The sequence below is a fragment of the Onychostoma macrolepis genome, chromosome 23, assembly GCF_012432095.1.
Source record: "Onychostoma macrolepis isolate SWU-2019 chromosome 23, ASM1243209v1, whole genome shotgun sequence".
NCBI lineage: Eukaryota > Metazoa > Chordata > Actinopteri > Cypriniformes > Cyprinidae > Onychostoma > Onychostoma macrolepis.
Window position 1 is genome coordinate 2454541 of NC_081177.1, and position 13285 is coordinate 2467825.

The window sequence follows — 13285 nt, forward strand, 5'->3', positions numbered from 1 at the left end:
ATAATTATTTATTAATTACTAATTGGTTACCTGTATTTTCACTTTCCCTCAGTCCTTGCCTTACATACAGGAATTGAATTAATAGTAATATGGTATATGCTGAGGAGGCACACATACAGTAATGTATATAAAATATAAAAACTAAGGTAAGTTATCGCAAGGCATCCGAGTGGTGGTGGGGTTCCTACCAGAAGCTGATTTCTTACAAAACACACTCACAAAACAATTCACGACACAGGCAAAACTTCTATAAAATTTATTGCATTTTCATACTACTACTACTACTACTGCTAATAACATTTATATGAAAGGGTCACAACTCAATGTAATTGTGTATGACTGTTCATTAGTAGTTACTTCATAGTTATTTTTCTTGAACCTTAACTAGTAGATAATTAGTAGTTCTTCAGGAGGTATGACAGAATACATTAGTTATTGATTAGCTAACTGTTACTTAACACAATCATAAAATTGTATTACATACTGATTAGTTAGCACATATTCCTTAGTAGTTAACAGTAGATCCATTTTATAGCATATGAACCCTTCTCTGTGGACGCACAGTTGTAGATGTAGCGAGAAGACAATAAGTGTCATAGATTTGATATAATAATGATAATTATTAATCCCTCATAACACAATTGAAAATATTTTCATTTTTAAACCTAATAGCAGTTACAATTGCTGGACATGTTTTGTCCCATGTCTCAAGAATCAGTGTTTGGAGAGTTTAGGCAATTGGGCTGATCGAGCCCAGGCACATACTTGGCTTATGCTGATAATTCATCAGTGGACTTTCCTTGTCAATATATATTTATTCCACACTGCAAATACACAAGAAAGTTTTCTCTCTAATTTTATTATTTCTACAGTGCCCACTAATATTGGCACCCTTGATAAAGATGAGCAAAGGCGGCTGTGAAAATAAATCTGCATTGTTTATACTTTTGATCTTTCACTCAAACAATTCACAAAATTCTAACCTATCATTGAAGTAAAACAATTGAAAGTGGGGAGAAAATCTCATGATGAAATAAATGTTTTCTCCAATGAATGTTGGCCACAAATATTGGCACCCCTAGAAATTTTTATGAGTAAAATATCTCTGAAGTATATTCCCATTCATATATACATTTTTTAGCACACCAGGGTGACTAGGAGCATGAAATTGTCCAGCCATGACTTCTGTTCCACAGGATTATAAATATGAGGAACACAAAAGCCAATTCCCTTAATCATCCACCACAAGGAGTAAAACCAAAGAACATAGTTCTGATGTGCAGCAAAAGATTGTTGAGCTTCACAAAATAGAAAGTGGCTGTAAGAAAAGAGTTAAAGCATTGAAAATCCCCATTTCCACCATCAGGGTAATAATTAAGAGGTTCCAATCAACTAAAGATGTTATAAATCTGCCTGGAAGAGGAAGTGTGTCTATATCGTCCTAATGCATGGTGAGGAGGAGAGTTTGAGCGGCCAAAGACTCTCCAAGGATCACAGCTGGAGAATTGCAGAGATTAGTTGAGTCTTGGAGTCAGAAAGCCTAAGAAAATATATATATATCAAACATCCCCTACATCAGCACATGTTGTTCGGGAGGGTTTCAAGGAAAATTCTCCTCATTCATCCAAAAACAAACTCCAGCAAATTCAGTTGTCAGACATGACTGGAACTTCAAATTGCACTGGCTTCTATGGTCACATGAAACTGAAAAAATAGCTTTTTGGCAGCAAACCCAGCAGATGAGTTTAGTACAAAGAGGGATAAAAAAAAAAGTACCCCATGTCAACGGTTAAATGTACTGCTGGATCTTTAATGTTGTGGGCTCTCAATCAATATTGGACGATATTATCCTGGGGCGGTCCCCCTGACTTGTGGGGTCCCCCAAGGCTCTATTTTGGCCCCTTTATTGTTTTCTTTTAATATATGCTTCCTTTAGCCTCTATTTTTGAAAAGCATGGCTCGTACTATCACTGCTATGCAGACGATACTCAACTTTATTTGCCCCTGAAGCACAAAAATGGTTTAGACTCCCTCTGTGCCTGTCTTTCCGATGTCAAAGCTTGGATGTCTTTGAATTTTTTTAAATCTAAATGAGAGTAAAACAGAGATCATTGTGTTTGGCTCTTCTGAAGTCCCAAACATTTCTCATGTAAATTCTGGTGTTCTATCTTCTTCAGTTAAATCAGGTGTAAAAAACTTGGGCATCTTTTTCGATAGTGCACATTAAATTTGATAGGCAAATAAATTTAGTTGTCACATCACGTTTTTATCAATTAAGAACGTTGGCTAAAGTGAAGACTTTCCTTTCTTTTAAGCACTTTGAAACTGCAATTCATGCTTTTATTTCTTCTAGAATTGATTATTGTAATTCCCTGTACCTGGGAATACACAGTTCTTCAATATCTAGATCACAAATGGTCCAAAATGTGGCTGCACGTCTTTTAACCGGTGTTCGTAAATACGGTCATGTTACTCCTGTGTTAATGTCTTTACATTTGCTCCCAGTACTCTTTAGAATTGATTTTGAAGTGCTTTTGCTTGTTTTAAAATGTTTAAATGGCCTCACTCCCCCTTACCTCTCTGAATATCATCAGGATAGAACTCTTAGGTCTGCCAACCAGAGTTTGTTGACTGTTCCAAAGTCAAAATTAAAATCTAGGGGTGATCAAGCTTTTGCCATAGCCGCATATAAACTTTGAAACACGTTACCAATCCATATTAGAACCGCACCAACATTATATATTTTTAAATCAAAATTAAAAACGTATCTCTTCACTGTAGCCTATGACTTGTGGTGTTGTTTGTTGTCTGATGTTTTGCTTGGTTTGTATACATGTTTTTATAAGTCTTTTACACCATTGTACAGCACATTGGTCAACTGTAGTTGTTTTTAATTGTGCTTTATAAACAAAATTGAGACTTGAGACTTGTTTTTTTTCCGGAGGTCATGAGCATCTTGTTCAGATGCATGGCATCATGGATTCTATCAAATACCAACAGATAAAAAATCAAAACCTGACTGCCTCTGTTAGAAATCTTCTAATGGGCCGTGATTGGATCTTCCACCAGGACAACAATCCAAAACAAACTTCAAAATAAACACAAAAATGGGTCACTGAGCACAGAATGAAGCTTCTGCCATGGCTGTCCTCTGACCTGAACCCTACAGAAAATGAGTGGAGTGAACTGAAGAGAAGAAGTACTAACATGGAGCTGTGAATCTGAAGGATCTGGAGTGATTCTGGATGAAGAAATGGTCTCTGATCTCTTATCAGGTGTTCTCCAAACTCTTCAGGCATTATAAGAGAAAACTCAGAGCTGTTATCTCGGGAAAAGGATGTTGTAATAATTGGGTGCCAATAATTGTGGCCAACGTGAACTAGAGAAAGCATTTATTTCACACATGTGGAACAGAATGAACACAGGAACATGACCAAATAAGGAAAAACAGGAAACTAAACAGGAACATACACGTGACACTTATCAGATTAAAGAAGAGTTGACCGTCATCTGATGTCCGTCTGATTATTCCACACAAAAAAAAAAATAAATAAAACAACGCAGACTACACCGGTTACACTGCACATAGGAGACAAACAAACTCAACAGTCACACATGTTACTGGAAATTATTGAATAACTCCCTCCCCCCTAACTTAGTTACTATAATAAGATTCCTTTTTGCAGTAACTAGTAGTGTAACTGTCACGTGTCGTTGGAGCCAGGGAAACGTGGAGCTTCGGAACAAATGACTTTATTTGCAATAACAATCTACAGACAATTAACTTTACACTGACATTCACAATGACGATTCAAGACCAAACACTGAGACAAGGAAACACAGGGCTTAAGAAGGCTGGGGAGACTAGATAATTAACAACACAGGGTTGGGGACTAATTAACTAATGAACACGACAAACAAGGACAGGAACAGGAACTCCAAATAAGGCCACGAGAGGAGGGGAAACACAAGACGCTGAGACAAAGTCTGACAGTAACTAATTACTAATAAGATTTCAGTAATAATATTACAGTTACCATCTATAAAACAGCTTAGTTACTTAGTTACTTTTGATGCCTCAAACCCTACTTAAAATCCTACAATCAAATAATTCCTAGATTTATTTTCATAATTTTCACGACTCGCACATGCATGTAATGTCCCCAGTGCGGCAGGCAAGCTTGGAATATGCAAAAGCTTTCCTTTTGTGAGGAAAAAAGATGATCTGAACACTGTTGTGTAAGTTGTGGCTTTACTTTACTCTTGTATTACATCCCACCCACATCCCTCTGATCAGCATGTGCTACATTATATTACTATAATTACAAATCTTTTTGAAAAATTAAACAGTTTCTTACAAACTTATGTGATTTGATAAAATACATAATGAAATGTATATGGGTAATGGAGAAATTACAATTAGCTTCAAGCTACACATGACCATTAATGAGATTAATACAACATTTCTACTTGAATGTTTTATGTGGAAGATACACAGTTACAACTTCCGTGGGGCGTGAAGAAAAAGTAATGCCCCCCACCCACTTTCAATTGTTTTACTTCAATGATAGGTTAGAATTTTGTAAATTTTGTGAATGAAAGATAAAAAGGATAAACAATGCAGATTTATTTTCACAGCCGCCTTTGCTCATATTTACCAAGGGTGCCAATATTAGTGGAGGGCACTGTATATGCAGTGTATGCCATAAGGCATGTTTAGAATGTAATATGTAATAAAAATATTTTCAGAAATATTAATCTCCATACATATTAACCTTTTCCAGTAATTGTTGAAGCGGCGTCACTCTGGCCACCTTATCCGCCAAGCTTGATGCTTTAAGGTCTACACGTATCATAATATATGTACATCAAAATCCAGCAGTGGAGAACATTCATTTATTAAGGATTTCCTTCAAACTCTGCTTAAACTTTCCTCTCGTCTGTGCTCGTGTGAGGATCGCTTTTAACTTGAATTATACAAAACTCACAAGTTAGTAGGTACACAACATTTTGTACCGTGTTTTATTTCTCTTCAAGACATGAATCTTGTAGCTTGTTGTGTTTCTATACCGGTTAAAAGACCCAAAAATCCATTATTCACATCTTCATCATCCATAAGTACCTCATAAATAGCAAATGCATATTTACCTCTTATCTGGATGGATGCTGTTAATGATTCCGGATGCTTCCCCGCCGGTGACCGTCCTGGCTCAGTCAAATTCGTACCTCTGGGAGCTCGTTTAGAATATATTCAGGTTCAGATAACGAGTTATTATTATTAATTAATCACTCAGAGACTTGTTTAAAAAGGTTAACGAATCACCAAAGCATTGGTTTCGTTTTATTAAAAAAACAAATAACTCATAAGCAAATAACAATAAAATAACAGCGAATAGTCTTCACCACGAAGTGTCGGCCCTGACATATAGTCTAACAAGCATTTATATAGTTCTTACACCCCTTGTAACTGCCTCCTCCATCCCAGGCAGGAAACATGACCTTTATGTCAGAGTCTGTACAAAAGTAATGTCAAAAGTTCAGAAGGAAATATTACAACATCTCTAGATAGCAAGCGTGTCTAGTTCTATTTTAAACTATAGGAAAAATTATGACACCTTTTTCAAACATAAGCAACATATAGAACTATATACCTAAACCACAATATAACACCTCTAGCAGGTGTTAAGAGCATCTTATGCCACGGTTTAGCTAAAGGTTCCACCTTGCATGGAAATGCAAAGTGCATCCTCTTGCTTGTAACCGTCATGTTACAAAATAAGCACAGCAACTTATATAACCGTTAAACCTACAAGATTATAATCATCTATGGTTTCGACATAAGATATATTTATACATAACTTTCAACACTCATATTTTTATAACAGGAGTTTTAGAGTTTCACTGTCTCTAAATCATTTGTTAACTTTTGCAGTTCATCTGAATAATCACATAATTCAATCATCTCTCTTATTAATTTCATTATTCTTTTATTTGTCGTTTCCTGTTTTCTCATCAGTCTCAATATTGCCTTCATCTTGAAGATGATCTTCTTGTCTTCTCGCTCTCTCTTGGGCCCGTCTGCGACGTTCCTTCTTCTCCTGTTTCTTGACCTCCCTACTCCAGTCTCTTTGTAGTCCCTGAACTAAAAAATCATCAAAATCAACCTTTATTTTATCTGACCTCTTCCTCACGTTTCTGTTAGAGGATTGATCAGGGAATCGCATATCAGATGAATTAGGTAATAATTCTACACCCTCTCTTGCGGTTATCTGATATAATTCTCTAGTAAGTTGACCATCTACTGGTAATCTATCTTCAACACATTTCATAAAGGTTGTGCCAATTCTATCACTTGTAAATTTTTTCTCAATATATACATCAAAAATGTTTTTCCATCTTCTGAAAAATGTAATCTCTACAAATCTCCTCATTTCCCAAATAGGAAGAATATCTTGCTTTCTAGGGCTATCGTGCATAAGACATTCATTGAGATCCCCATCTCTATCCACAAGAACCGCAATGCTGCCAGAGAGAAATAGACTCGTCCTGCGATTCTGGGCCGATACCAGGCCGCATGAAAAAACCGCCCAAGAGTCATTTCGATCAAATGACCGAATTCTCCTGTACCATCACTGCAGAGGCCTGTAAAAGAAATTAGGACCATCAACAAAGCCTAAGCCGAACACACCTGTACTCACAATTGTTTGAATTTTCTTAAATTCTTTGCCATTCCATTCTTCCTTCTCTGTTAGCTCTAAGAATTCTAATAATTGGAAAATTATTACTGTCCGTCCTGATTTAGATCCTTGTCGTTCATATTGTCGCCCTACTACACATAATTTAATCCACCAAGGGATATGAAATATACCATTTTCATCTTTTCGTAATGTTATATCAATAAAACCATTTATTTTTAATTGCCATCTTTCGCATACTCCATGTCTTGTAGCCATACAATGAACTTGGGTCCATATAGGAACCTCTTTACCTAGTCCATCTATTACCTTATTATTAGGCATTCTCATACATCTAGTGCAATGCCTTTGTCCATTGATTAACTCGAAAAATAATTGTCTTGTGGAACCGCCACACCGTAACAAATTTGCATTTGCCTATGACTTTTCTGTTTCTTTCGGTTCTGCAGGATGTCTCATATATTATCTGATTCAGCTCGCTCCATCCTGCCAGGTCCTGAAAATCAGGCAGAGAATGGTTCGGCTGAGTTCACATCTGTCAATCTTTGACAACAGCCTACACATTCTTTAAGTTTCTTTTTCATTTTATCCCATCTATTCATCAAAATCATTATACCCATCAAAAGAATATTTTCATTTTGCAAATAACATCCTAGCAAAAATGCACTTAAAGTCATAACTCCTATGATTATCCAAAGATAAGCTTCTCTTCCGTACTTAGCAAACAATACCCCTATTAGGTATATTGCATCAATCACTATAATTGCTATTTCGCACCACATAATAAAATCATTTCTTCCCGTAACTTTCATGGTCACATCAATACACAATTTGTATATACTGGTCAAGGTTAACGCTATTAACCCTCTAACACCAAGTATTTTACTCCATCCTTCTGATACCACAATTAAATGGCAAACCAGAATAATTTTACTTAGTCTCTTCATTAATATTATTCTTATCAATTGAAAACATCCAGTTATAAAGTGCCACCAGAGATTTTTGTATACTCCTTGTATCAACATCCATAAAAAATATACGCCCCATTCACCAACCTGAATAAAAGTTTCGGATATTGCCTGAGGAAATTCTCCAACTTCATCAGCCGTTCCGTTAGTGGTGAGGTTGTTTGTCCCGTTGGATGCCATACTAAGCTTTATCAATGTTAGATCTCTGTTGGTCTTACCGTGAACAATTGGTTCTCAAAAATATTATTTTATGTAATTAATAATTTAGCAATTTGCCCAATGTCATATACTTCTAGGTTTTTCCAAGTTTCAGGGTTATCAGTTACCAGATGCCCCCCTCAGCGATGAGTGGTCTTTTGTTTGTTCGTCATGCCCTATATTTTCTATACGTTCTCAGCTCCTCCTATTTCCTCTCTAACGTTATTTCTGTAACAGGTGTCTTTCCACTCCGCTATCTTTTCTATAACAAAGGGTGCTCTGAAATACTCTTTTTCCGTCTCCTAAAACGGTTGTGACCTTTAGCTTGAAAGTCTATCAACTTTTCTATAACCATCAACTCGTCACTTTTTCCTACAGTTTTAGCACACATCCGTGCACCCATAGCAGCACAAGAACATTTTACAATAATGAACAGTAAGATTAATCCTAACACTATTAATCCTCCGTATAAAACATACCATCCTGCGCTAATAAAAAAATCCAATAACCCATTCCAAATATCTTTAGTAACGAAGTTAACTACTGCATTTGCTGCTGTTTTTATTCCATCGATTCCGTCTTCACGAACTCTCCAGGGCCTCATACCACCTTGGACCACCTAAAATCTGTTCACCTATGATCTCAACGCTCGTATTACAAAGACCATCTTTCATCCATTCAAGGCCTAAATAATAAGTTTCATCCTTGCCTTTACACCATTTTTCTTTCCAGTGTTTCCTATGAATTGTATGAGATAAATCATCAATTGCTATAGCATCCAAGCTTGTCAACGGTACATTTTTACCTCCTTTGGGGACCCTATACCTGATCATGCTATTTACAGCGATCTGTGCTGGAGCATGTAACATTTTCCATTCCAGATTCCTATCTATTATCCTAATAACTCCTCCAGTTCCATAACTCATCTCATACCTATTAGCTATATTACTCTTTTTAAAAGTCCATGGTAAGGGAACCAGACCATTGCCCCAGTAACATAATACGGAAGCCATCTGATTAACTGTAATGGGATCGTGACCCGCAGCACATATTCCTAATACTTCGCTGCATTCTCGTCCTGATACTCCATATACACCGTCATCTAAGAAAACTAGTTTATATCTAAAAACCCCCTTCTCATCATTTTTTCTATCAAGGTTTACTCTTTTCATATATAATCTCCTTCTTAGACTTAAAATGTCCTTTGTTTGATTTCCTGTAAAAGGATCTGTGCCGTTAAGGAAATCATCACAGTTCATCTTTTCTTCTTTTTTATCACAAAAATTAGCGTAAGAGAAATCATTATAGTCCGTTTTTGTGTAAAAATATTTCTTTCCATGCCTCTTTTTACTGAGCTCGTCTCTCACACATCTGTTTTACATTGTTTTCATAATGTTCTTTAATTGCCTTTTCTGTTTTTAACATCGCTTTCAATTTCATTTTAACCAAATACACATCTGTTTCCCATTTCGTATTATCTATCTCCCAATAGCCTATTCTAAAATTAAATTTAACCCTTGGTAATATCATTTTCTTTTTCCAAATCCACGGATAAGTTTTATTTAATTGTAAATCAATTTTTGTCTCAGACCCCGACTCCAATTCTGCATAACCTGTCTGTCTCGGGCCTACATGTCTATCTTTTGCCGTGGTTAGCAAAATGAATTCGCCTACTGGGTTTATAATTCTACTATTTTTTATCCAATCTTCTACATTCTTTTTAATCTTCATACCAGAATTATATTTCTCAGTTTCCTTATTTCTCTTGCTTCTCATTACTTCACCTCTCTGTTTGCACTGACCTAATTTCCATGGATCGAAGTTTTCCCTAGATCTGAATATCCAACATCCTCCCAGCTCTTCATTATAGCTAGTTCTATAAGTTGGTCCGATAAAATATCTCACTGTCTTATTACCGTCGCGTTCTTTAATGAAACTATTTTCTTCGTAAACTTCTACCTCTTTTTTATGCCAATGCCTAATCTTCACTGTACTTTTGAGTTTTACTTTTGGTTTCCTTATCATATAATATAGTATCTCATCTGTACTAACGTTGTCTAACCACTTCCAAAAATCAGTGGTGTTCTTTTCTATTTCCTCCTTTTTCTCTTTAATTGTTCCCCACACAGTTAAATCGAAACCAGAAATATTCTGCCTTTCAACCTGCACTTCGGCTAAAACAATTTTACCTGTCATAATTTCCCATTCTAAGAGATAACTCACTCTAATTAATATCAACAACAATATTCCCAATATTAAAATTATCCAAAGTATGATACTCATCCATTTGCAGAGTCGTCGCTGAGTCCTCAGCTTCCGAATGGTGTCTTTCGCCTCCGTCAGCTCCTCCGTCAGACTGTCCACCGACACCGACCTCCGCATTTTGTCCTGTAACACATGTTAGTTCTGAGGCTCGACCATGAGCCGTCTTACTTTTCGCAACACTCCCCTGCGCACCACTTTCACTTTCGGTTGTTTTTCATGTAATTCCGTTTCGATGCCACCAATCCAGTCATAGTCTGGATGTGAGCATGCCAATATATTCAACTTGAAATGCATCACCACCGTGAACATTTCACTTGGCTCTTCAGTGATCTGCTCGTTGTTATACGGGATTCCAGTGACGTATGTGCCATCTTCAGGACACAAAACCTTATGCTTGTCTAAATCGTTCGCCAGCGACACAGTAAGCTGCACAAACTTCTCTTTACGAGAACTAGGTCTCTTTTCCTTGGTAATATTAGAGCGCGGTTGTGATCCTCTATAATCTTTATCATAAAAAGAGGTATCTAACCATCCGCCTCCCTGCGCTAGCTCGATAGCCAGGTTTGCCCAACTTCTCACTTGCCAGCGCTCGTCGATTTTCACATAAACCCACGCTACTTTCCCTCGTGATCCTTGTTTCAGATCCGTCTCAGGGAAACATCTCAAAATCGGCTCGTGCCATAGAGTAAAATTCCACTTTGCGGACTCTATGTCAGTAAGAGTTAAGTCCTTCTCTCGGTCTCTTCTCTTTATATCTCGCACGTGCTCTTCCCTCTCTTGGAGAACTCTCTCTCTTATTTCCTCCTTGTCCCAGGGCAACATGGGGAACCTAGCGTCTAGCCACGCGTTCCGCTCATGCTCTCTCAAGCCCAAGTAGGGATGTCTGGAAAATTTAGACATTATTCCGTCTTTAAAAAGGCCTAAAGGTTTAATAACCCTCAAACTCTCCCACAAAGCACGGGAAGACATCAATGTCCTATTTTTTGCCTTACACATTTGACAGTTGACTACTGCTGCACCACTCCAAGTACAGTTACACAGCCCCTCTGAGCCTACGGATACTTTATATGAGTCAATCCGTAGCTTTGGGTGGCCTGACCGACAATTATCGCATATCACAACCCCAGACATCTCCACATGAGACTGTCTGTGAGTCGTCCACTCAGCACCCATCTCTCTTTTTTCATTACATCCTGAAAGACTGGGCATGGCACATAGCTGGTCGCATATCACACAGCAATATGGCCTGACAGCATTCTCTGCTGCTTTATTCTGCTCTCCTCTGAAGCCGAGAAACCTTTCTATTTCTGGCTGCAACCACAGAAATGCTCTTGATCCATGCTTATGGTGCTCCACCCTAATTAATCCTCGTTGATTAATTATCGCATTTATCAACTCCATCTATTACTTCTTTATCAAGTCTTTATTACTCTGAATTCCGTTATTTTCTAACTCGACAGTGTTGGACCCTGTTATTGTTTTAACTACATCTACTGTCCCCAAGCCTTCAGAGAATCTTCCTACCTTTCGTCTTCTTGTAAGAATGACCTGATCACCTACTTGGAATTTCGGATTGTCCTTTACTCTTTCCTCTGTTTGCTCTTGTCCGCCTCTCCCTTTTGGGTCGGCCTGTGCTCGGCACCTGTTAAGATCCAGCAAGCACTCATCAATCTTTGTGTCCCAATCACCTAACATTCTGTTTTTAGCAAACCACTCCTTAACAGTACGCACTGCACGTTCTGCTATTCCATTTGTATTCGCTCGATACGGAATACTTTTAGTATTATTTTATTCTCTTTACAGAAATCTTCGACCAACTTCCCGCTTATGTTGTGTGCTCCATCTGCCCTCAAACTCTCCATTTTACCTTCCCATTTTATCCATTCTCGCAAACAATCTAATACATTCTTTTCTAAGGCTGACCTCATGGGCCACAACATAATTTTCTTTGTGTGATTATCGATAGCCAGTAAAAAATAACAACTTCCTGCTTTCGTGGCAGGGCGCAGCGGCCCCGCGAAGTCTATGCTTACCTCCTGGCAAGGATATTCTTTTGGTAGTTGGCTTTCCTCGCACCCCTTTGCAGTCATGAATTTCCTGCAAATCTTACAGTCTTTCCTCACTTCCCTGTAACGAGTGCGCCAATTAGGTATCTTTAGATTACGTAGCCTCAATTCCATTTGAATCATATTTACACTCGGATGATTCAATTCGTCATGCATTTTCTGAAACAACTCTGTTATTTCCGGCATCTTCACTTGGCCAATGAGCCTGTCTACTTCTCTGTTCCCCAGCGCGGCTTCACTATCTTGTCTCGTGTGCGACACCTGGTGGTAACAATGGACGTTTACCTTCTGCAATAACTCAGCAATATGCATCCATTCTTTCTGATGAGCCATAGGCTTGCTTCTCGCGTTATGAAAACCATTGGCTTTCCAGGTTTCTAATTCTTTATTAATCCCATCTGTCACATATTCAGAATCACTAGTTAAAACAATTTCCTTATGTCCTAACTCAATTGCTTTCTCCAGCGCTTTCAAAACGGCGGTGATCTCTGCAAGCTGAGCTGAGCCTTTAATTTCACCATCTGATGAAGTGATCAGCTGCCCACCGTGTTTAACTAAAAATCCCCATTTCACCTTTCCAGCTCTCTCGCTTCCATCAGTGAAATATTTTGGAAGATTTTGGTGTTTATCATGGTATTTGGTCATTTTATCTTCCCGTTTAAGTTTAACCATCCTCCACTCAAGCTGCATATCTCCTAAAATAATTCCCCATTGATTCCATCTTTGCATGTTAATTCTTGGCATGTTAATGATCAAATTCTTCTTTACTCTGGCCAGCTCTCCAGCCATTGAAAAAATAATTATCGGCTGTTCTTTAGCTACAGCTTTAAGCTGTAACAGCCGTCTTGTGACTGCAGCTAAAACTCTCTCAGGACCATTCTGATCATAGCGTTTCATTGTCGCCTCCTGCTGGTGAGTCAAAAAGGAAATGGGCGCACGCCCCCCTTCGTTCGACAACCCGAACTCAGCATTTCCTCTAGTTTCGCTTTAGTGCTAGTAGTTAGGGCTTTTGTGTCTTTTCCCAATTTAAACCCTAGAAAATCTACTTCGTGTTTTCCAATTTCCATTTTCTTTAAACTAGGTTTTAGCCCTG

General features: G+C 37.9%; 1 protein-coding gene across 1 annotated transcript; it reads right to left on the reverse strand.

The window, feature by feature from the left end:
• Positions 1-8496: 8496 nt before the first annotated feature.
• LOC131532399 (uncharacterized) lies at positions 8497-12345 on the reverse strand. The gene is made up of 2 exons (XM_058764016.1): positions 12160-12345; positions 8497-11768 (listed from the first exon to the last, which is right to left on the reverse strand). The coding sequence occupies exon 2, from the start codon at positions 11525-11527 to the stop codon at positions 10262-10264; it is 1266 nt and encodes a 421-aa protein (XP_058619999.1). The 5' UTR covers positions 11528-11768; positions 12160-12345; the 3' UTR covers positions 8497-10261.
• Between the last annotated feature and the right edge of the window lie 940 nt (positions 12346-13285).